Raw genomic sequence first — 25279 nt, 5'->3', positions numbered from 1 at the left:
TAACGAAGGATATAAGTAATTCTTGGTTTACACGCATTTATGAAAATTTGTGATATCCCTTTCCTCAAATAAAAATAATTTCTTTTAAATTTGTTCAACCGCCAGTTTTTCTGAAAGATTCAAGTCGTAAATATAAACCCTTAAAACCAATGTTTTAAATATTTAATAGGATGAAAACGAACCATTATAAGAATGTAGAAACATTATCCGCTATAAAATTTCATTGTTTACTGTATACTGATACATTTGATATGTGGGTTGCAAAATAGTTATCAGAATCACATGACAACTGCAATGGCATGTGATGATTATTCGTTACGGATGGCCGATTGTATGCAAATCGAATGTACGTACACAAAAAATGTACGATCGAAGACATTAATTCATCTTCGTTTTACGGAAAGTCCCTAGCATCGGCTTCATTTAGAGATCCAGTATTTCTCTTTTCCTGAAATAGAATGCTTGGAATTGTGTCGAATGTTAGTGACTTTCCCTCGAAACAAAAACTAATTAATGCTCCGCAGTGTACGTACATACATATCTAAATATATGCATACATACTAGGGGTAAATGTTGGAACAGTCATGTGTAGATAAAGTTTCTTTTAAATTGTATGAGTAGATAAATTATTCTTCCAGTGTTTCCCAATTTTCCAAAACTTATGAACGAATATATTGTTTCATAATTGATTGCAACAGTAAATATATGAAATTAGGTTATAAATTATTACAGATATTTGTAAACTGCGTTGTTGTTTTAGATTTCAAAAGAAAAGAGGATCGAATAAAAGAAGTTCGTAATAAAAATGTGAATAACATTTAACAAAACTTTTATGTAACATAATAAAAGCATAACGATATGCAAAAGTACTGCCGTAGATTGAATGTTAACAAATAAAAAGAAAAACGAAGTCCTTTAATTTACAAAATATTATTAAGTAATTACCTATTAAATTGATAAGCAAAGATAGAATGAATAAATATCATAGAAATCACATTTGTTTATTGTGTGTAGCTATATAGACACTATTTATATTTGTTTAAGAATCGTTTCGTGATAGGTACACACGTTTCTTTGTTATCTATACTTTATTGGTATATTAATGTGTGTTGATAAGTTTATCAACATACTTATTTTTATGGTGGTATATTTAATGTAAATCGGAATTGCTGATTGATCTAATAAGGTTGTCTGTAATTTTAAATAAAAGATATAGAAAGAAAAGTCATTGTAGTGGCATGCACAGAAGTTGGGAGACGCTGCCATACACAGAAACAAACAACGATGAATCACGCAGAAGAGGAGAGGGTATAATATAGCATTGGGTAGAGAGATGATTGAATATAGGGAAGAGAAAACGGTTTCTTCAGTCAAAAGTGATACAAAGTACGTTGTGGACGTTGAACGTTGGACGTTGTTTTTGAAAAATTTCAGTCAATTAAATTAAGTAAGTAGGCCAAAAATACTGTTTTGTTACCAATGACAATTGTATCGAGGAAAATCAAGCAGGTTTTGTGATTATTATCTTTTTCTACGTGACGTAATTTTATAATTATTATTTCTTTTGTTCTTTTATCTACGCATCTAAGTATAAAACACGGAAAATGAATCTTTCTGTTGTTTTTCTTTTTGACTAATCCGTATATTTTGTTGAAATATAAGATATCATACCATTGCAACGATTGCTTTTATGCGGAGAGATCAAATTACTTTCGTTAATCATAATGTAGTAATTGTGCTTTGTTTGAAGCTAATTGGAAACAAAGAAAACGGTTCTTTGTGTTTCACAATAAACAGACCCATATGTTCCTTTATTTAGGAATATCTAATAACGGAAATATTAACCGCGATGCGAAGTTTAAAACAAAGACGAACTAGATGTGTTACAACCACATTGTTCTCGTGATTTACGCGACATATCAAGGCGAACAACAATCTCAATATCACAAAATAAAATTGTTGCGACTGTTGCTTTCCGTTATTTTTAATTGTACAATTTAAAAAGTGTAATTTTAACAATAAACTCCTTCAAAATTGTCAAAAAAAAAAAAAAAGCGAATGTTAAAAAGTAGGTTTATTAAAGAAAATTTGTTTTTGTATATGCTTCCAGATATAATATAGAAATCATGAAGATATTATTACTTTTAATTATGGCAACATTTGCCACCACACAAGCAGTTTCTTTCTACGAATTGTTCAAAGAAGAATGGACAACCTTTAAGGTATATAAATTGTTTGCATCATTATCTTTATGTAATAAACATCGATAATATGATTTATAATGTTAATATTTATTCTGTGTCACAGTTATCCTACATAAAGTATTAGAAGTCTTTATGTATGTCAACTATATCAGTTCTAGATTAAGTTTGACCTTTATTATTGTGTACATTTATGTACTGATAATGAAAGTCATTCTTATTTTATATATAATATCTTAATGTTCTGAAACATTGATTTAAATTGTATTTACAAAAACAGTAATATAATTTTGAATTAAGGAATTATTTATAAAATTTCTTATCTCTGTATTTTTTTTATAAAAAGAACTACTTCATCTTGTTAATAATTATTAGATGGAACATAACAAAGAGTACAAATCTGATATAGAAGAAAAGTTCAGAATGAAGATATTCTTGGATAACAAACACAAAATTGCTAAGCACAATGGGAATTTTGAAATGAAGAAAGTTTCCTTCAAACTAAAGATGAACAAATACGGAGACATGGTAAGTTTTACTTTCAAAATGTCTTTAATTATGTTATATTTTTTATTTATTGTCTTTTATTATTTTATCTTTAGCTTCATCATGAAATTGTGAACGTATTAAATGGTTACAACAAATCCATAAATACTCGATTGAGATCTGAAAGGCCACCTGTAGGTGCTACATTTATAGAACCAGCAAATGTGGTGTTACCAGAGTCTATAGATTGGAGAGAAAATGGTGCTGTTACACCTGTTAAAGATCAGGGTCACTGTGGTTCTTGTTGGGCATTTTCTTCTGTAAGTTCTATTACTGCTAATAGCTGGATCATCATTAGTTTGAATTACTTTTAAATGTACAAGCTTTGATTATGGAAACACTTATTGCGTTTTTACTTTAATATTCTCTTTCCTAAAGAATAAATTTCAATTATAGACTGGAGCTTTAGAAGGACAACATTTCCGACAAACGGGAGTCCTAATTTCTTTGAGCGAACAAAACTTAATCGATTGTTCTGTTAAATATGGTAATAATGGATGCCAAGGAGGAATGATGGATCAAGCTTTCCAATATATTAAAGCCAATAAGGGTGTTGATACAGAAATAACTTATCCATATGAAGGTGAAGATGATACATGCAGGTAACTTTATCCCAAACTATAAGTTTGCACATCTAGTAAGTACTTGTGTGATGCTGTATTTTATTATTTCTTAAATTATAGATATAACCCAATGGACAATGGTGCCTCTGATGTTGGTTTTGTAGACATTCCTCAAGGAAATGAACACAAACTCAAAGCAGCAGTTGCTACTGTAGGACCAGTTTCTGTTGCTATGGATGCTTCACATTCTTCTTTCCAGTTTTATTCCGAAGGTTTGCTTATTTATTACTAGAAACATCATAATTATGAAAATGTGTAGGACGATGACGCATATTTTAAAGTACAGTGAAAATTATGTATAAATGTACAAATTTATAGGCGTTTATTATGAACCCCAATGTTCCCCGGATAACTTGGATCATGGTGTCCTAGTGGTGGGATACGGAACTGACGAAGACGGTCAAGACTACTGGTTGGTGAAAAACAGTTGGGGAGAACAATGGGGTGATAAAGGATATATCAAGATTGCTAGGAATAAAGAAAACCATTGTGGTATCGCTAGCGATGCCAGTTATCCTCTTGTCGGAAATGAAATGTAATTTAAAACTTTCTAGATGTCAATGATAAACTAGAAATCCGAAGAATGAAAATGAACAAGTATAATTATATGTAATAATAAGTTTCATTTAATGGTGATAATAAATATTTGAATATAATCTAATTAAGATTTTCCTTGTACAATGACAAAAAGAAATATATATTTTGTAAATATATAAACTAGTTTTATTAACAATACGCCTTCTTTGTTTCTTTCGGGGAAAATAAATTTTGGATGCATTCGTTATTGACCGTTTGATGAATGTATCAAATTTCCAACCATAAAATGGATGGGTGTTGGGTTGGTGTCTTATAAGAGACATAAACGGTTAGAATATGGAACATTATGGCATTAATATATGTATATTGAAAAATATAATCTTATAATATTTAACAATTATTTCCGGTCAAAATATTGTGATTGCGTATATCGATATCGTTCAAGATTTATTTCATTAACGACTAATTCCAAGAATAATTGTAAACATAACCTAATAAGAAAGTTTTGAATTTTGCTACGACAACGTCATGCATTCGACAATTTGAGTAAATGAGTATGTTTTAAAATGTTATGAACGTGAATATCTTGGAAACTTGATGTTTGTATATTGTGTTAAATAATGTTTAATCGAATTTCTTTTCTCGTGCATTTGTTCGTATGGTTGCACAAAATAGTGATTTATAATATGTTTGAATAAAATATGTTGACTTTCTGTCACGTTGAATTTCATTTTTTTAAAAAATATACCTATTTATTTTCTTACAGCTAATTACGAACAATGGGGGAATTAAATGTGTGTTTTCAAATAGACACCGACAATCGTGAAAATTTTCCATCCGCAGTTGCTTTTCGAACTTTCAAAAATCAAAGAGATTCGTTTTATGAAATATTTCGAATATGGGAAGAGAACCATACGAGGCCAGGATGGATATTTCAGATAGCTTTGGGAAGTAAGATACAAAGTATGTTGACATTGCATAACGATGCTGTAAATTACTATCATTTTGCAAGATTATTTAAGTCTCAACTTTTAATTTCCTGCATACAAAATAGACAACAGGTTGGTCTTGATATTTATGTTGTTTATCTAGAAATTATTTATTACTTTTTAATTTATTTTCTTATTATTTTTAGGTAGAAGTGGAAGATGACGAAAGTATAAGTTTCTTAAAAGCTTTGAAACATATAAATCCAAAAAAGTTAAATCAGCTTCAGAAGCGATTGGTAACTCCACAGCCGTCCAAAAATCAAATTATGGGACCATCTTTTCCAGGAGTGCAAGAATTTTTTAAAGATTTTATACTGTTTGCTTTTAATCCAATTTTTTACGTACATTTAGAAAATTGTTTGGTTCATGAAATAATGGAATTGAACGATACTCAATTTAATGGCAGTGAAATAGAAGATTCAGGTACTAATGTACTTTGTAATATAAAGTATCAGTTGTATATGTACAGTAATGCCTACATAAGTGACCGCATTTTTTGCCCGCGTAAGTGTCCGCGCTTATCCCCACAAATTCTTAAAAGCCAAGCGGCTTCGAACATCGAGCGTGTCGAGCGTAACTTGACGCCAATCGTTATCGATATATTGTATACATGGTTTCGGGTGCCAGCTATAAGTAACCATGCCCATATAAATGATCGCGGCTGGTACCGAGCGCGGTTACTTATGTGGCCACTACTGTATACGTTGCTGATAGATTAATATGATTTATTTGTTTCAGAAGCAACAGCTGATGAGCAAACACAACAAAATTTTACTACCTGTTTATTTAGTTTGCGCCTTCTTGCAAAAGTATTAGGTCTTGTTGTATCTTTGCCATATAGGTCAGATTCAAATAATTTTAAAGAGTTAATAACAACTCAAGTGGAAGTAAGAAGTAAAGTAAGCAATACACTTTGCATGTAGTTAGGTGCAAGGAGTTTGATGTGTCATTGAACCTTGTGTCAATAACTGGATACACGGGTACTCTTTTCCATCTTATCTGATTTATTCCAAATAGAACGCTTGAGGTACCCGGGTGTCCCGGTTATTGAATTCGGCTATTGACATAAGGGTAACTAATGTTACGTTTTTTTATTCAGGTTTTACCAGTAATAAATTTACATCTTTGCTTGCATAATGCAATAGCATTAGGAAAATTATCATTGACTGTACCTTGGACAGCAAAATATTTGGCTATGATGGATATTGTATCTCTTCGGTTACCGCATTATACGCAAATCTTGGAGCTTTTATATTATATTTATAAAGCCGTAAATCATTCTGATTTTACGGCGCCTGACAGTCCTATCTCTCGACAAACGGCAATTCTTTTGAAACGTACTTTGGGTTGGTTATTTGAATTGCCAAATTTCCCAAAAGATTTGTATCCCACTTGGCAAAAGACGTATAAAGTTAAAGAATTGCAAAGTCTTCAACAGCTTGACAAACTTTATGTGCAAAAGAATGCTTTATTAGGAGAATCTGTGGTGCCGGTTACATCCACCAAATATAATTTGGACAAATTAGATATCATTAATGAAAGAACGTTGCGTATATGCTGCCCTGTGGTCGAAGTAACCGTTGCCGTAACAAATTCCAATGAGAAAGTGAATCACTACTGTTCGAATAAACATATTACACCTGTTTCTAGTCAGCTTCATAAGTCTGCCAGAAGCGCAGGTGTAAAGCATTTAGAGGTAAAGTTATTAATCATTAAAGATATTTCATGAAAAGTACTATATCTTTTACGTTTTAACAGTTGCAATTAGAGGAAGCATTTTTTCACGGACAACCGGCATCTACACGAAAAACTGTTGACTTTGTGGCCGAACGAGTCGCCTCGACTTGTGTTAAGCATATATGTAACACATTGCTAATGTCCTCTAGAGAAACGAATTTGAATAATTTTCGAAAAGTTTTGAAAAAGAAGCAAAGCGAAAGGCAATCGGAAAAATTAGAAGAACCATTGCTTAACGATATTACAGATTTCGAGGTAATACCTATATATTTTAAACAAGTTGATTTTGAAGTTGCGCAAAGATTGGTTTCAGAAATTAATTATTATTTTTACAGATATCTCTAGCAAGTGATATGAATACCTTTGCTACAAATATGTCTAAAGAATTGAAGGACAAATGCGAAATGCTTATACCGACAATTTGCGAAACACGCGTAGCTAATTCTATAGAATCTCTTTTGGCGGAAGATTCATTGGCATCCGTGAAGGATATGTGTATTAAAATTGCAACAAGATTGGCTACAGAACGAATACATCAGTGGATACAGTCCCACATAATGGGTGGCTCGTTGTTTAGAAAAGACATGGAACTCGAGTTAAATAGATTTTTAAAGAATAACGTACCATTGCATTCTGTCCAAGAAAAGAAGCATAATCCGAATGCTATCAGTCCAACAACCATTACGGACTATTTGAGAGTAAATATCTATCTGTTCCATGCACCGTTCGGAGACATTAAAATAATAATACATCTTATTGCAATTATTTATTAGGAATTCATGTGGAATATACTTGACAATGCTGGAGCCTCTTTAACGATAACATCGGTGTCGACCATATTGGATAATTTGTATCAAACTTTGAACGAAAGAGCCGATCTTGTGGTAGGCCCCGAGAAAGTTTTGTATTCTCTTAGTATGGATTTTGCTTTATTTCTAGGTAACGCTCTATTAATGTACAATAATTTAACATTATATCGTTAATTATATGCGTCACGAATAGTTTTCTATGTTTACAGTCGCTTATCGAAGCGATCTCCTCACGTCGAACATTCAAGAAAAGTTTATAAAGATATGGGCGATGGATCGTTGGAAAGTTTTGGAATTGGATTCTCCTGTACATAGAATATTCAGTCCTAGAAATATCATGCTGTTAGCTCAACCAGATAAGGAGGAGGTATGGTCGTTTCTTGGAAAATTTATTAAAAAATTAATTGCAAAGGACATTTTAGATATCGACAGTCTTAGCGATCAATGTGTTGCTTTACTTAGGCAAGATTGGCCCGTGGTAAATATTTCTTTTCGTGCATCCCGTTAAAATTAGCTACAGAAATTTTTGTATGGAACTATTGTCGACATCTTTTTTACTTTTATAGTCGATATTGAAGCATCTATCAGGGTGTTTAACGGAAGCTATAAGAGATTTTAGAGCATCGGACGAAACAACAGAGAAAGTGAAATATCTACTTGGATGGATAGCGGAGACGTATCACGAGATGGAATTTTCCAACGATTATAGTCCCGTGGACTGATCATCCATCCAACAGCTGTATCTTCCTCAAGGATTAGCATATTGTATAAATTATACAATTTTTATGTTAGACATGTAAATTGCTGTAAATTAATTAGTTTAATGACAAAGGAGGCGTGTATTCGATGCACTAACTTCGAAAATTGTTATTACAATACGTAGTTGTAAATTGACATAACAAATTTAAATTTATTTTAAATTGTCTAACAGACGCCAAATTATACATTTCTAAGCATCAAATATTTGACGGGTTTTTTTAGTAGCATTGTGTACGAATTGTATCGAGAAAATGTTAAATATTTGCTCATTTATTGTATGTATAAGTCTGCACAGATTTAAAGTTCAACTAACTTTTTAGATTTAACATTACTTGTATATTTACAGTTGACTGTTGCGTTTTATTCCATCGAATACATATTTTATAGTTACGAACGAGATTTTAACCTTTTTTTATGTACAAAACACATAATAAACAAAGATTTGTTTTTTAACTGCTTGTAAGGTTTATATTGGTTTACCTATTTATCACTGCAAGAAATATCGGGCCATTTTTATGGGGTGTTTCTCACTTTACGGGATTAACCAACAACTTATAAAACATTCTGAGATTTTCTAAATATTCTTCACCAAAATACACGGGGTTTGCATTAAAATCGTCCAATCCGTTCAGAAGTTATGATGTTTTAAACAAACGCATTTTCAGGGTAACGTTTCCGGCCACATATATTTTCGGTAAAGAATTTTTTTCTCGAAAGTGCGTAGGATTTCGGGGGTATGTCTATTCATCAAAAATGATTGTAACTGACCCCTGTAACTAAAGATAATTTTTTTAGAACGATTTGGAATTTTTTAATTTCGTCGAAAAATGTCACACCTTCTCGAATTTTTTTCTCGAAAATGGATAGGATTTCGGAGGTATGTCTATTCACCAAAAATGATTGTAACTGACCCCTGTAACTAAAGATAATTTTTTTAGAACGATTTGAAATTTTTAAATTTCGTCGAAAAATGTCACATCTTCTCGAATTTTTTTCTCGAAAACGCGTTGGATTTCGGGGGTATGTCTATTGACCAAAAATGACTGTAATCGATCCCCTCAACCGATAATAATTTTTCCAAAACGATTTGAAATTTTTTTTTTCCCCCGAAAAATTTAGGCACCTACCCCCTGTCGATTTTCCTTAAATTTCGTTTTTGATTTCTAATAATTTTGTTTGACGCCCTACAGAAAAGTTGTCTAATACTCTTTTGTAGGTACCCACGGGCTCTACTTCAGAAAAAAATTTCATTGAAAAATATTCACTATTGTAGGAGTTATGGACGTTTGAAGATTGAAACATTTTTTTGGGGTTTTTCTCACTTTACGGGATTAAGGAGCAACTTTTCGAATATTTTTAGAATTTCTACATATTCTCCATTAAAATACGCGTTGTTTGCATTTTTAAACATTGAAATCGGCCAATCCGTTCAGGAGTTATGATGTTTTAAAGATTTTCATGATTCAGGGGAACAAATCAATGGTATGGTCAGACATTTTCGGTAAAGAATTTTTTTCTCGAAAGTGCGTAGGATTTCGGGGGTATGTCTATTGACCAAAAATGATCGTAATTGACACCCGCAGGCAAAAATAATTTTTTTAAGACGATTTGGAATTTTTTAATTTTGTCGAAATATTTATCCACTTATTGAATTTTTTTCTCGAAACTGAGTAGGATTTCGGGGGTATGTCTATTCACCAAAAATGATTGTAATTACCCCCTGCAACTAAAGATAATTTTTTTAGAACGATTTGAAATTTCTTAATTTTGTCGAAAAATTTCACACTTTCTCGAATTTTTTTCTCAAAAACGCGTTGGATTTTGGGGGTATGTCTATTGACCAAAAATGATTGTAATTGACCCCTGCAACTAATAATATTTTTTTTAAAACGATCTGAATTTTATTCCCTCTCGATTTTTCTTAAAAGTCTGTTTTTCATTTTTAATAAATTTGTTTGATGCTCTACGGAAATAGTAATTCAGTGAATAGTTTTTCAACTGTTCGCCATCCATGAGAAGAGGACGCTAAAATCACCTCCGAATTTTCAGGTCGGTATGGCAGTCAGACTGAGCCACGAAAGTCCATAAGGTGTAAGCTCTATTCATATACCTTGTCTGTGGTTTAAAGCATAGACTGTTACTTTCTTCCTTTTTTTTTATAAATAAAGCCATTTTTTTTCTTCTAAATTACAGAAAAATAAACTTTAGCTTTTTATCAAATGTATCATTTCATTTCCATTTGAGTTATAAAAATATTTGAGTTCCTGTATAGCGATTTTTTACAAGGGGAGCAAGATCGTTATCTGTTTCCTTATTAACATTGATTGTAGGTAAAATATATTTAACTACCGTTCAAATATCATGTTACAGCGAACATAAAACGATACACGAGTGTCACGTTGCATAATATTAGATTCGTATAATGTTTTTTGCCCGAATCTTTGTTCCTCGTAATTAATTGTTCGAGTATATGCGCGGCATGGGATGCGCAAACGACTTGAGCGCGAACAAATTTTCTCGCAGTTCAGCGCCGTTGCTCCATCGGTTCGCATGTGTCGTTTATCATCCGCGTCATTTTCACGAACAAAAGTGTCGATGACCACGCGTTTAACACTATCTCGCTCCTTCGCGTAAGATTATTATTTTCGACGTGTATCCATATCTTATAAGGCCGGGCAACGTAAAGTTGGTTCGCAGGAACTTTCTTCCACTTTAAATTAACGCGAGTATTCATTTCATTTTCGTTAGTTTCCTTGCAACGAATCATTTTTTCTCGCAATTGTTTTCCAATCTACCGGCACCATCGGTCAAAACAATAACAAACTAAATTTTGTTTATCGTTGTTTCCATTATATCGGTCGAACGTGGATCGAGTGTAAGAAAAAGAAGGTACGGCATCTTTGATAGGAAAATCTGTTTCCCTTTTGACGACTAAACGTTTCGATTAATTTTACATTTTGTAGTGATCGTCGATCGAGAATTTAGTCGACCAACGATCACGGTAATAGTCGTGCATATTTTCGTTGATTTGGTGACTATCGTGGGAAAACGAAAACGAAAGCGATCGTGCATTGCGTTTGCTTTGGTCGCGAGATCGATCGCGAGACCGACCGACTGGTGTCCAAGTCCGAGGGCGTCGCGACGGCGAGCACGTTGTCGAGGGAATGTCGGCGTGCCGTTGCAAACGCGAAACACGCAACGACGCGATCGGCTGTTCCCTTTTTTTCAAGGCCGCCATTTAATTTCCGATTTAAAGACACGCGATCGCCTTCCACCCATCGCCAAGCACGTGTTCGTTAGCACGTGGCACCGAAGAAGATGTGAAACGGTTCACGGTATCTTATTGTTCTCGCGGCGACGCGCGTTATTCGGCAAATTGACAATTTCATTGTTTCTTATGGTGAGTATCTTATTCGATGCGTTGCACGATATTTTAAAACTCAACGATTTTACGTGTAACACGTTTTTCGTCCACAATTTACTCCATTTTATTGGTTCAAGTTCTTATTATTTCCAATGTATCTTATACGTATATTAAAAGAGATCAACAAAATTGATATTTGCACGTTTGGTCGATGATAAAACTACGCAGAGCTACGTAAATGTAGTTCTAGATGCAACAAGAATCGAAATACTTCGTCGAGAATTTTATTTAAATTCCAACGAAGCGCAACGAATCGTTGTTTTGTTCCTTCGTTTCCATTGCAATCCGGTGAAAAAAAGGTAACGTCAGGATAGCGTAGTTTACGGGGCGAAATGACCACGAGGCGAGCATTAACGGAACCATTAACGATCAGAAAAGAGTGTGCATCGGTATCGGGGGTTTATTTGTAAACGGCAACGATCATTCTCGTGAATTGAGCTGGAAATCCGAGGTGATCAGGTCACTACATTTAACCAGTGCCGAATCCATGCGGAAAACTAGATAGAAAAATATACGACGGGGCACGGCTTGTCGATCGTTGGACTCATTTGCGAGCAACGAAAAAGAAAATAACTCGTCGGGCTCGGAATTGCGGAAATACGTAATCGATAATGATGATCTCTCAAATATTTTATAAAGATCATTTTTTTTTTAAACGAATGATATGCTCTTTATGCTGTTTCTGCGACGACAGTCGATGGAACGTGTTTAACGAAGCACGGGAGCGCGATAAATGTCGAAAGGCGTGAAAATGTTGAAAACGAAAACCGTAGAATTTGCTTGGTTAATGAAAATTACGCGGCAGCGTAGAAATGGTTTGCATTAGTCGGAATTTTCGTAAGGGAACGCCGCAATTTGCGGCTAGTAGCGTTCGCCGCCATTTTGATTCGCCTCTTTACAGGAAATTACCTGGCCTGTTTCAATTTGCACTCGCCATGATACGCGAGACTCGGTCGCAAATTAAATTTTCCCTGCCAGTTATCGGCGAAAAGAATATTAATTTGATTTCTTCCTCGATTCCAATCGATGTTTATGATTCGTTATAGAGGGATTATCGACCGCGAGCATCTTTTGTCACCGCGTTGTCGATATTTGTCGTCAAGTTGAATCTCAAACGTTTAAGCGAAAAATTAAATTATGCTTTCGCGCTGCCTTATAAAAGGCCATCGAGGATTCAATTATAACGAGAGTACGGTATCTTCCGTAAACGCGATATTATCAATGTATTCGACTTTTCGAGATATTATGCAAACGAAATAACAATCTGTTGACTATACCGTAATAGCAACCCAGCAACGTAATAGGAATAAGGTGTGATTTACGAACGCAACGGGGTATAATATCGAAGATCATAAATCTTAATCGACGTTTCACGATCCCTTGGTTGGCTTTTCACAGAAATCAGAAATCATAAATCATATAGCTTCGTATGGTTCGTGTGTGTTAATCGTGTATATTCGTTCGAGTAATCGAATAAAGACGATATACAGTGTGATCCAGATGGGAGGAACGAGGGAAATTAGTAAGAATCGAAACGTTTGCTTGTGATCGCAGATGAGAGCGTAGCAAAGAAATGGAGACGCTTTACACGGGAGCGATCCACGGATTCCCTCGATCGAACGGCGGCTCCCCTAATGGAGTTTCCACAGGAATCGCCAGCTCGTTCGATCAGGATGGCGTTTTGAGCCTCATCGTCGTTCTGGGCGGAAGCTTGTCCCTCGTTGCGCTGGTCTTCGCCTTCATTACCTACAGGTAAGTCGAGACAAGTAAATTACCTTCGGTAATAAACCAGCGCGGAGGCAGCCCGGAGAAATGGCTTTTCGTCTTAAACTGTTTTCAACTTCGAGGATAAAATATCAATCGAATCGACTTGGACGACCGTATACGCCCCCTTCCGCCATTTTCTATTTATTGGCTCGTAATTGCGAAATAACTTGATAATCTTTTTACAAATTATAACTCGGATGGCAGTTTCTCGCGATCACCGACGCGATCACGAATCGAAGCGAATTCTGTTGTCTCGATTTTAATTAACAAACACAGCGACGCTGAACGCACTCTGTTTCGTAAATCATGGAGAATCAGAGGGCGTTCGAAGATGGAATTTCTTGTCTCTCGAAATTGATCGCCGAACGTATCGGATCGTATGGAATTTAATATCCGACGTTCAGGTTCTGGAAAGGGTAACGGGGAAATCGAGGGAAAGGACATCGATGGTTTATCCAACGTTCGTCGATTTAATTTCGGATGAAATTTTTGTGTATCGAAACTTAATTGATCGAGTAGCGCTTCGTTTTGTTTGTTTTTATTTGCCACCGATAGCGCGGCATTCGTGGATTTAATACCGCCGCGGCGGCATATAAATTACATATACCTAGCCTACAGATTATGCATCAAAGCGGCGAGCTTTATGTTGCCCGATACTTTAATCCTGTTCGCTTTAGGCCACCGGTAAATCAAATTTCTTAACGAACATTTTTAACGGATTTTCCAAACCCCTTCAAAGTAAAATCTCTTCGAAGAAAGAGTAACTAATAATTATCGGCGCGATCGTTTCGACGTTGCCAATAAGAACAGGACGCCATTGATCGTAACTAATGGGTTGACTTCGGGTTGAATCTCTATTTTATCTCGTTTGCTTAAAAAATTCTTAGAATCGTCTTTGTATACGGGGCATTTGAGACGTTCCGTAATAAGGATCGAAGAATGGGTGGAAACTTTATGTACTCCACGCCGGAAATTGGAGGGAAATGGAAAAGCATGGCTTCCTTTCTTTCTTCTTCAACATTGGTCATCGTTAATTCTCTTGCTTTCGAACAATCTGGTCGCAACACTCGTCATTATTTTAAAATATTGGAAAATTAAGGAGAACCGCGTGCATCGAGCTCGTTCGAAATCCACTTGCAAACGGTTACGATAATAAAACCGCACTTTCCTTTGTTTGAGTTCGTACTCGAATCTACTATCTCTTGCGTCTCGGTCGATCGATGAATTTCGAGTACTGCTAGGAATAATACCGATCGCTTTTGTTCCCAGAAATCATCCACCTTAACTACATACATACGTACATCGAAGGCATCCATTTTCTTAGAAGAAGAGCTCGTCAAGCTCCCCCGAACTCATCGATTCTGTTCATATTTCTTTTCATCAATGCTTTTTATGTACAAAGATATTTGATATTAAATTTTTTCATCTCTCTATACACAAGTGTTACGCTTGACTGACTTTCTCGCCAATTTTTTCTAAATCACAGATGGTGTTTTATAGTCTTTTATCGTTTGTCGTCGACGGGCTTTTCACAGTGTTCCTGCGAGGCAGAATCTTGGAAATTTTCAGGACGAGAGATATTCTTCTTTGATACCTCGTAAGAGCTATATCAAAGCTTCCGTAAGGTGCATGGAATACAACGTAACTAGAGGCAATTAACTATTTTTAAAGGAAAAAACATGTGTACGCGATCGAAACCCAAGAGAAAAAATGGCGCGCGATTATACGAAGCAAATTAATATTAGATTATTTAATCGCGTCGAAGAAGATCCGATTCGTCTATATAATCGTAACTTTCTCTTCAGTCGGAAAACATGCGGGCCATCGCGTAATTCGAAAAGCGTCGTTAAACGTTGGATAAATTTCCGGGCAAACCGCGAACGTTGTTTCGATATTTAACCGTTTCCCGTTATCGCGATCGATTCTCTCGTTTCGCCGGGCATTTTCAGCGATGTATCAATTGCAATTAGCCGCGAACAATTTCGAGCGTAACGTTTGACGAGAAAGGTACCTTGCATATATGTACGTACGTGTGTACATATAGACAGAAGAGCCGCATAATGAGAGAAACAATCGAGGAAAGCAACCGTGTCGGTGTATTAAATGTGAAATCGAACAATTGCGAGTTAATAAGTTCTTTCGAACATGTTATCGCTCGCCATTCAATTATCGTATCATCGCGATTCCAATTCTGCGATTTGTTGCTCGCGTAACTCCTTAGCGACGTTTAATACTTTAAATAAATCGTGGCTGTCGTCTCGTTTTTCAAATCGTTTGTGCAGATTTTGCGGATCGGGAATCCGTTTAAACTCCCACGCGTAAACAAGGTCGTTGGTAAAAATTATTGGTAAAACAAATTGGATAAGTGGGTTCCGCGCGGAAAACGTAATTTTTCGAAACGAATGGATACTGTACGACAATCGCGAATGTTCAGCTTGGCGATTAGACAGAAATAACGCGGTAAAGCGTATGCTCGAACCACACCTTTGTTGGTGGATGGACGAGACGTGGGCGGGCTTACCGATTTTAACGTAAAGGAATTTCTGACAAGTGTGAGTAATGGATATACACAGATAGGCAGTAAGTTTCCGCGCGTCTACGGTAATCTATCATGAATAATATAATTGACTAATGGCATGATCAAGCGCTCGAGTGAAATTTCGGGAAACTGGGGAAACTTCTTATCGTTGGCAAAGTGTCTCGCGGAAAGTTTCAACTAATTAGGAACGATCGCGTTTCGTGAACATCTTACCCCGCAGGCGTCGCTTCGAGTTAATTCATATACCGATCGAAAATCTCGATAATTGAATTTTTATTTCGTTCACGTCGGTTTGCGACTCCGACGGAGATCGTATCGCGAACTTGCCTCGTCGACATTGGTACCTTTACCAATAACCAGAAGTTTGAACTTTGTTCGAAAGTCCCGCGGATAGGTTTGCGAGTAATTTGGCGCATCGTGAGACGTGTCCTATTCGGTATGCGTGGTCTCCCTGTCGCATCTAGTACTTTGTAAGCACGAATATCGACGTTAATCGAGAGACGCATTGCGTCCAATTAGAGGGGCATCATCGAGGATGGCTGTCTAGAGGCGTCGCGTCGCGTCGAATAGCGTCGAGAGTGTATTAAAGCAACGTTAATTTACAGTCGATGCCGTTCGATTCCTATTATTCACGCTTCCTTCTGCGGATAATCACGATCGGACAGACAAGGCTGATAATCCGGCAAATTTCCAAGCGAGCGGCCACATAATTCATACCGGCACATTATTCCGTGTGGCCGGCTGCAATCCCCTTGATCGTCCGTTCAGCTGCCACGTTCAACGCGCATAGAACCGCCCATTCTGTTTTCCTCGTCGTGTCAAGACGCAAAAATCATCCCAATTGGATACCGAAGGCCCTCGTTAATCTACGACCGGGCTACTAGCCAGGCTGCTTCGGAAATACACGTTTTCCATCGTTCTACACCGTTTCTACGGTGAATTCCCATCGAACGGCGAAGGAAACGATTCGTCCTCGATTCGACGGATCGACTCTGGATCACGTTGGAATTTACGAATTTGGTTACGGTTTCAATTAGACGAGCGCCGTGCGTAGGATGTGGGTCGTGTCGGTTGGATTATTTTAAAATCCAAAGAAAAACCGTCCCGGTGTGTTACCTGAAAAACTCAACGCGGGAACAAAAAGAGAGGTCGGAGTCGAGAGTGTACTTTATCACGCTGCATACGTCATGGAAATCTGGAACGCGGTCCGCGGAGGAGCCGGAGGAGGGTAGAAAGAAGTCGTCTCGGTTAGGTCCTTCATCCTCCGGAATCGCCGCCACGGTTTTCTTCCATTCCTCCGAGTATTAATATTTCGGTTTTTAACGTTAAGTATTTTTTTTGTCACGGCCAGAGTGAATCATCATCGCGTTTAAAGGCGTGGAGAGACAGGCTTGAAAAATTGGTCCAACGAGATCCGTGGAATAGGGAGAAACGAAAGAATGTTCGGCAATTAAGTGCATTCTCCAGCGTGCCGGATGGCCACGAAGGGGTAAATAGTGCGAGGGTCGTTTAACTTGATTTTCCCGTTATCCTTAACCAGGTTAAAGTCGCTGTGACGTCCTATGGTCCGGCCAATGTCGTTACGCTCTCGTTACATCCGATAGAGTATCGGTTGCCTCAGAAAATTCCATTTCTTCGATCCCAAGTATCCTTTAATGGAGTTCGACGCGTGTCTAATTCCTATAGCCGTACTGTTTTAAATCTTCACGTTTTCTTTGAACATCATCCTGTTCTCTAGACACAGGAATGCTATTCCTTATAAGATGCTCGAATTAACCAAGACATCCATGTACGTATAATTCGATTATTCCTGAGATCCATGTTAGTAGGAACGATCGCAGGAAAATGAACGTCCTTGCATTAATTTGACCGGGAGATAGCATTCCGAGTAAATATTCTGATCTATCGTGGCACGCTGAACTCGCCGCAGGATTGATCATCTCGATACCCGAAACGGAAGTTGAACGATGCTTGGCCGCACGCGAACAGACGATTATATAACCATTTGCCGGCTCTTGTCTTGTTAGTTTCTATATTTTGTGTTTCGAGAGACGCGAAGAAACTCCCGTTGCAAATTGTCTTGAAAGCCTGGATCAGTTTCTTAATTCGCTCCTTCTATCAGCGTATTTTTATCCTCGATACTGTTTAACGAAACACTCGACGTGTGTTTCTTCGAGCAAAACTCGTCGCGTCGAATAATATTTCCTGAGCAGTGAGATTAAAAGTTCGAGGAGCAGGAAATACCTATACTTTTGTTCACGGGGAATGGGAACGTTTCCCGTTAGAAAGGTGCGGAATTGTATTATTACAAGACAAAGATTAGGAATTGTAGCGTACATTTTTCTGGGCAAACGTGACGCGGACAAAGTAAATTCCAGTTTTAACCGGTAGCGTCTTTCGAGACGTCTGGCTTTATATTCGTGGCAAACAAACGCGAGTCGAAGTGAAAAGGGCATGATACGGGCTCCATTCTGCGCGCCTCCGTGGAGAAATATTCCGAAATACTGTAACGTTTCGCCGTTGAATCGTCTTAAGAGACGACGAGAGCTGCTTGGAACAACACCCTCGACGACGTTTATGGAAGAACCCTATTTTCAATTAAGATAATATTACCGATCGGTCGACGTTGCGTTTCTCAGCGATAATGGAAAGTTATGGTTATTATATTCATGCGTGTACGTGTATAACCACGGTCGTTACCAACGATAATGGTAATGCACCCTGTTCTCCGTTCCGTAGCATGTATACTCGTCTGTGACCAGATGTCCTGACTGCAAATTCATTATACGAGCGAGCTATAGAAATTATAGCGCGATTCTGCAGCAATTTCGTTCGTCAATCTGCTCGAATCGTTCAACGGTAGAATTTATTTCACCGAGACGCCAGAAAGAGCAACGTCTGACCATATATCGGGCATTACTACTTGCTAATCGTTGGAATAAGGTAACACATCGTCAAAGATTTTCTTTCCCAAGCAATACAGTAAAATCATCCATCTGAAATTTTTAAAAATTTTTCGCCAAACATTTCCAATCAAAGTATTTCGTAAACCACGAGATACAGTTGTATTTTTATGAAAACCATTGCTTCGGCTGTTGACACAATAACGCAAAAGTAAATAAAAATACCGCGCGATAAATTGCTCGGTAGGAAAAATTTAATTTGAAAAAGGTGTTTTAAACAGGATCGAACGTTTGGTATTATCCGGCAACGATATTGGCCGTCGTGTTGACATTTCATTTCCGCTGTGATAATTAATTTCTATCTGTTTCTTGTTTCTTCGCGGTAATAAAATCTAACAATGTTTTGAAACAAAGAGTAACCCGGGCCTAATTATCAGTAATTTGAAACAGAATAAATAATAAAGCCGTGTAAAAACGGTCTCGACGTGCACCACGTCCGCAGCACGCTACTTTTCGAAAAGTCGAAACTACGTCGTAGATAATTAACATATCGAGCAAAGTTTCGCCGGTGTGGCAAGTTGGCGTTTATTTCGAGGGTAAACCAGGGAATAAACGCGGCGTCGTGTACCATTGCAAACGTAGCTGGCATCGGTCGCTGCCTCGAAACAGTCTTTGAGACGAACATTGGTTCGTTTGCAAGTGAAAATAACTATACGTTTGATCACGGTACTCGACGATTCCTTTGCAAGGGTCTTTCGAATTCCGGCAAACGCGATACGGGCCGGTAGCAGACCGTTAATTGCGTCTCTTTCGAGCAACAGATTAATATCTTTTTGCGCTTTTTTCGAATCCTCGTTTCAGCGAATCGAAACACGCAAACGTAAACTTGAAACTTTCTAGTTCGCAGTGGCTGTTGCACGTGAGTTTCAGAATCGGGATATTCGTTATTCGCGAATAAAATTTAGCAAAATTGCTCGCCTCACCGTCGAGCGAGTAATCACGAATCCGTATTACCCTTGCAGCACTCTGTTTGAAATTTCGCCGTTGTCTAAAATCAATAATTAAATTCGGACGGAAGACAAGGTCGCGAGCCTGTTTCCGCATAATAATAGCGTGCCAGAAACTCCAGGTACGCATGCCGTATAATTCTGGCAGAATTTCTATTTCGACTTAATTTGACTAATTTAACGATGCTCGCTTCGTCTGGGTCAGCCAGCCCCGGAGGAGACATTTCCCGGCAATCGGCGAAATTTCACGTAATTTCCAGATAGCTAGCAAATAAATCCCACATCGGCGGATTTGCGGCTGAACTTTCCCGTTCCTTTTAATCGACTCGTCTCGATCGCATCGCCAACGAAATTAACCGTCGTTCGCATTTGTCCAAAAGTTCTCTTCGTTATGATTTCCAAACATTATATCGTTAAAGTTCCCGGACGCAACCGCCTATCTTTTCTTAAAGCTCTTATTCTCCGGATAGTCGGTGCACTTTCCTTGCTTCTGCGCGAAGCCGCGATAAGTAAAAGAGAGTAATGACTTTAAAAACCTCGGGGCGAAAAATCGTGGCTCCCGGCTATCTTTAACCGTTTACGCCAAGTTACGATTTTTGTTCTTGAATAAAGTAGGATCGAAACTTCCGACCACCCGATACGAACGGATGAAAGTTTCGTGAAAGATGCCGCGAAAGAGGTTGCATTTAGAAAGAAGTAAAAGTTAAGTAGCTACGTGGCAATACAGCTAACAGGAAATAGGGGAAATCTTACCGCGGTATTTATTGTTAAGCAAGCGGGATCCTTTACCAGGGAAGTTTCTTGGCTCGAATAACTCGGATATACGGCGAATCTCGAATCTCTAATCCTGGTTTCGCTCGAGCAGAATCCAGGTCTTTAGTAGCCGTTCCGTTGACACGTGCGGGTCAGGATCCACGATCCGCGGATCCATTTATCCAACGAGCTTCCGTTTTATCACGAGAGCTCGTTGTTTCTCGCGAACCAAACGATAATCGAGGAGAAAAGAAGAGCAAATCGTAACTCCATCGATGATAGATTACTTCGTTTTATTTCACTTTTCGATTCCTATTTGCACTCGATGAAGTTTCTCTGTTTACGGCGGTTACAGTGTTTACGCGAAAGACGAGTTCGAGGGAAATCCGAAGGTTGAATTTCCGGCGAGGAAAGTTCGCGGTGGCTGGTAGCTTTTCGCGATCGTTCCAAGAAAAATGGCACGACGAGCGGGCTGGAGTTATATTCGAGAAATAGAGGCAACCAGACATTTTTACTCGCGGTGGCAACCATGATTTCGGACCCGATCCTTTTCAGGGTAGAAAATACCGGGAGAACCGAAGGATATTTGTTGCGGTACTCTTGCGAACAATGTTTCCAGCGGTTGGCTTTTCTGCGGGAGGTTAATGTAGCGTGTCAGCCGCGTCCTTCTTCGTTTGCCATTCGCAAACTTTCCCTACGCGTCGTTCGTTCTTCTAATGGACTGACAACTTCTCCTGTCCTTCGCTTTCTCGTCCTCTTATTCCGATCGTAGAAAAAAAAAAACAAGGAACGATTAAGCCGAAAGAAGCCCTGATAATCGGTTTATCGAGTATTCGTAGATTAGCGGATAAGCTATTCCAACGCGGTTTGCTCGTATTAATCGACGAGCGTACACCGTCAAGCTTAATGGTTCTCGTGACGTCGGAATCACGTGCTTCGTGGTCGCGTTTGATTATATTTGACACGTTGTACCGCACCAAATACCAGGCACCGTGAAATTTCAAGAGCCTCCAAAGAGATTCGGCGCATAATAAACACTAATCGGGTCGACGAATTTCTGTTCGACGTTGCGGCAACATAACTTTATGCATCGTTCCGGAGTTAGTTTCCCCCGCCGTGACGCGTGGAGCCGTGAAACAAAAGTCGTTCGACTAAGCCGATTTACAAGTTTGGTCGAATAAGTACGCGACGCGGGTACATTGGCGAACAAACGCCTGGATAAATAGACGAAACGCGAGGAATTCATGGAAAAATTTAAAGCCACCGGGCGTCTGGTGGCGTCGACGCTCTATTTCTTGGTCGTCGTAGACAAACGAAAGCGGAAGCTTTGATTTCTTTTCACGGTTTAACACGTTCTTTTAAACAGGCATTCTTATACGCTTAAATAACTAATACGCCCCGTATTTTCAGTGTCTTATGGGCATCTATAGATTCTATCGAATTTCGAAAGTCCCGTCGAATATGGTTTACGTTAGGCGTGCCTTTTAAAAGGAGGAAAAGCTCGTAGCTGATTCCTCTGCGACACCGTCGACCCATAAGCGGCTTTCGAGCCCTTTCTCTATCCCGTTTCAGCCTTCCTTCGGGATTCACCTTCGTCATCCTCTTAATATCCAGCCGTCTAGGATATTACACATTATTTTAATATCGCCCGGAGAAATTGCGCGAGCGTAACGCGCCACCTTGACAGCTTTATTCGCGGCTGTCTTTCGTTCTTCCTTAATTAAACGGTGCTTGATTTAAAGATAATGTTTAGGCATTAGCCCGTTTCGAACTTTAAGATCCTGACGGTCTTCTTCCCAAAGCCTTCTTCGTACAAGTTAATACTGGTCTGAATCCATTTTGAAAAATTAATATTTCCCATTTTTCGTGTAAATCGTAAATATTTGCGAACCGTAAGTCGCATCGAGGATCAACGACACTCGACCTTTTTCAGGGGAAAACACTCCGACGATCGACGAGACTCGTTCGTTGTTTGTTTCGTAACTTGTTTTTTAAATGGAAATAAATAATTAGGACTCGAGCCAGTGCTTGTTAAAATAATTAGGAGAGAATAATCGTGTCGGTGGAATTTCTTGAGAAGTTTTAAAGATATCGATCGATCACGAGGTGGAAACTTTGGCTTCGAACGAGGCAGATAAGAGTTTGTCGGTTCTCGAAGATCTCGTGTTCCCGTTTAGTCGAAAGAAAAAGGGAAAATTCTGTCTCGAGGAGCGTAGTGTTTCAGACGAAGTAAAAACGTCGAAGAGTCGAAATTCCGGATCGCTTCGAATCGAAAGGGAAACCCCCGTATCCCGGCGAGGAGAAAAATGGAATTTCGACGTCGCTCGATAAGCTGTCAGGCGATTGATGGATCAGGCTAACCGTTATTGGCGTTCGCAAACAGATCTCGAAGAAACGTTGACAGTTGGTTCGCGAGAAAACTGGACCGACCGTACTTCATCATCCATTCTGAAAGCCAAGCATTTTCAGCTTGTATTTGAAAATTATTAGGCCTCCGTCATTAAATCGTGGCATCGTTGGGTACGCGAAGACGCTCTTAGACTTTTAGGGACTTTGATTTCCCGAAGGTGAACACAGGCACTACCGATCGACTTCTCATCGATCCGACTCTCTTTCTCTCTATCTAACATGCTCGTGGCTCCTTCTCTCTCTGTGCTCGTTCAGCCTGACGCATCCCGTACGCAGACCAGTGGTTCTTAATCGTTTTGACGTTGTCGCCAGGCTCGATTCCTCGCGGTATTCGTCGCGATCGACCAACCATTCCGGACAATTGAATTCGTAATCGTTCTTTGGTCACGTCGTTTAAACCATTTCAAGCTGAGAACGCATACATTTGACTGGATATCTTTAACAAATTCCAACCATATATCTTCCGCTTTTCGAACTGAAATCTTTTCTCTTCGAGTTCTCTGTTCGAGCGCCAGTTTTCTCAGCCAAGAGATTCGTAATGGATTTCGTGTTCAGGCTGGGTCTACTCGATGGCGACGTATTCGTTTCCCGTGGAAGAACCACTGGCCGTAGATGGTGTCGTAACATTCGGGGGAACACTTTGTACGGCTCATAAAGTGTCTCGCGATTGAATTAGCTCCCGCGCGTCAATACCTCGGCGAAAACGTCCTTTGAAGGACTACTCTGACGAGTATGCTGATAATATCGGGTGTCCTTATGAAATATTTTTCCCCGGCGACGAGCGATCCCTTTGTCGAACGATGAAACATTTTGTTGTTGGTTTCCTTTGACGCGTATCAACGTCAAAGTTTCGTGCTTTTCGACGCTGACGATGATACCGGGGCACCGAAAGCTCTTTGTGGATTTAGTTACAACGTGACGTTTCGCTGATCTAACCCGGGCTTTTGTTTTTAAATACAATCTTACTCTGTTGCACGAATTTAAGAAAAATTGATCAACTTTAGATTTACGGGCATTCACGAGCGATACATCGGAAAATAACTTTGGAAATTGCACGTATACGCGCGCGGCTGACCATTGCTCGCTGTTTCTACTTGCGCACAAGTAGTAAGTACTGCGATTACACCGACGCACGAAGAATTTTCAAAGTCGATTCTCTCGAAAACAGGACCTCGAACGAAAAAATGTTACTCCTTCGATTCTACTCATTTTTGTACACAAAATCACACGCTCCATGGAAAATTCACGATAGCCTCTCGCATCGGAGAATTTACCAAAGACGAATCGAAATCGAATTTCCATATGTCTTTGAAACGAGGAGTTTTTTGAGCGCGCGTTCCTTTCGGTCGTTTCTTTGCCACGATTTAAGAGTCTATTATGATACGCAAGTGGGGAAAGTACGTCTCTCGGCAATAAGCTTCGGAATTTCACCGCGAAAATTGGCTGCATACTGCATGCGAGCGAAAATGCACGAGAGCTGCATCGCATATTCGAAATGGCATATAAGATTGCACTCTTGGCAACCTTGTGCCGTTGGCACTCCTAACGAAATGATTCAGAATGCCTCGGTGGTATCTCGGCGTGTAGTTTCTCTGTCTCTTTCTTTTCCCCAGCCTCTTACGTCCTTTTATCGCGTTCGACGATAAAAGTTCCGACCATTGGATTTAATCCAAAAGTTTTCCGTTTCCATAAATTTCACGGCGCTTGATCTCCCAACATATACGACGCGTGTATCGATGAAACGGAATAACATCGATGGTACCGAGTTCCTGAATCACACTTTGATTTTCCCAGTGTCCGCGGATTTGTGGCGGTGGTGTACAGAGCCGAATAATTTTCTGCTGTTTTTCTACACCGGGCACGAGTAATATTTCGGTCAAAGAGAGACATTTTTATGCGTCATATTCATTTTTCGACTGTGTCAACTACAGAGGGGCAAAAATTGGGCGTGCTCTCGCTGTTTTCGACCAATCGTCAAACTGTCGGATTTCGCTGACGCTAAAAAATTACGTATTTGGCGGAACAAATATACTCCGACAGTTTTATTTCGCCTATCAAACGTTTCGAAATAAACCTGCGACCGATGGAACGTCGCACCTTTCTACGAAAATTGAAATTTCTCGCGTACAATGTTCCGAACATTCGTAGCAACGCGTTCGAACCAATTTTCACACTCTATGCTCTGTATCGGTGATTCGTAACTCTTTCGTATAAATTTGACTCGTTTCTTCTCTTCTATTTGCGCGACACGAGGACAGGATCGCCATTAAACGATA

At 38.6% G+C, this 25279-nt stretch overlaps 3 protein-coding genes across 8 annotated transcripts in view; all 3 read left to right on the top strand.

The window, feature by feature from the left end:
• The first annotated feature begins 1285 nt into the window (after positions 1-1285).
• On the top strand, positions 1286-4060 carry LOC122395995 (cathepsin L). Its single transcript, XM_043394038.1, has 7 exons — positions 1286-1447; positions 2111-2222; positions 2577-2729; positions 2804-3007; positions 3144-3349; positions 3431-3582; positions 3689-4060. The coding sequence occupies exons 2-7, from the start codon at positions 2127-2129 to the stop codon at positions 3907-3909; spliced, it is 1032 nt and encodes a 343-aa protein (XP_043249973.1). The 5' UTR covers positions 1286-1447; positions 2111-2126; the 3' UTR covers positions 3910-4060.
• A 143-nt stretch (positions 4061-4203) lies between these two features.
• LOC122395993 (codanin-1) lies at positions 4204-8591 on the top strand. 5 transcript variants are annotated; one of them, XM_043394036.1, is made up of 11 exons: positions 4215-4506; positions 4674-4968; positions 5043-5319; positions 5635-5795; positions 5996-6592; positions 6655-6888; positions 6969-7331; positions 7407-7572; positions 7652-7809; positions 7865-7920; positions 8009-8143. In XM_043394036.1, exons 2-11 carry the CDS (start codon positions 4687-4689, stop codon positions 8016-8018), a joined length of 2304 nt encoding a protein of 767 aa, XP_043249971.1. In that variant the 5' UTR covers positions 4215-4506; positions 4674-4686; the 3' UTR covers positions 8019-8143. The 5 variants fall into 5 exon arrangements, with proteins under 5 accessions (XP_043249970.1, XP_043249971.1, XP_043249969.1 ...); XM_043394035.1 differs by having other exon boundaries at positions 4204-4235; positions 7652-7920; positions 8009-8591; XM_043394034.1 differs by having other exon boundaries at positions 4215-4461; positions 7652-7920; positions 8009-8591.
• Positions 8592-10629: 2038 nt separating this feature from the next.
• The window catches only part of LOC122395567 (cadherin EGF LAG seven-pass G-type receptor 1-like), a 35753-nt gene continuing 21103 nt past the window's right edge, over positions 10630-25279 (top strand). For both annotated transcript variants that reach the window (XM_043393241.1, XM_043393240.1), the window contains exons 1-3: positions 10630-11090; positions 11458-11601; positions 13180-13377. In XM_043393241.1, the coding sequence (XP_043249176.1) occupies positions 13199-13377 (179 nt within the window). In that variant the 5' untranslated portion in view covers positions 10630-11090; positions 11458-11601; positions 13180-13198. The remainder of the gene's footprint in view (positions 11091-11457; positions 11602-13179; positions 13378-25279) is intronic.

The sequence above is a fragment of the Colletes gigas genome, unplaced genomic scaffold, assembly GCF_013123115.1.
Source record: "Colletes gigas isolate AHSC1104 unplaced genomic scaffold, ASM1312311v1 Colletes_gigas_Sc00006, whole genome shotgun sequence".
Classification (NCBI taxonomy): Eukaryota; Metazoa; Arthropoda; class Insecta; order Hymenoptera; family Colletidae; genus Colletes; species Colletes gigas.
This window is presented reverse-complemented; position numbering and strand designations above follow the sequence as displayed.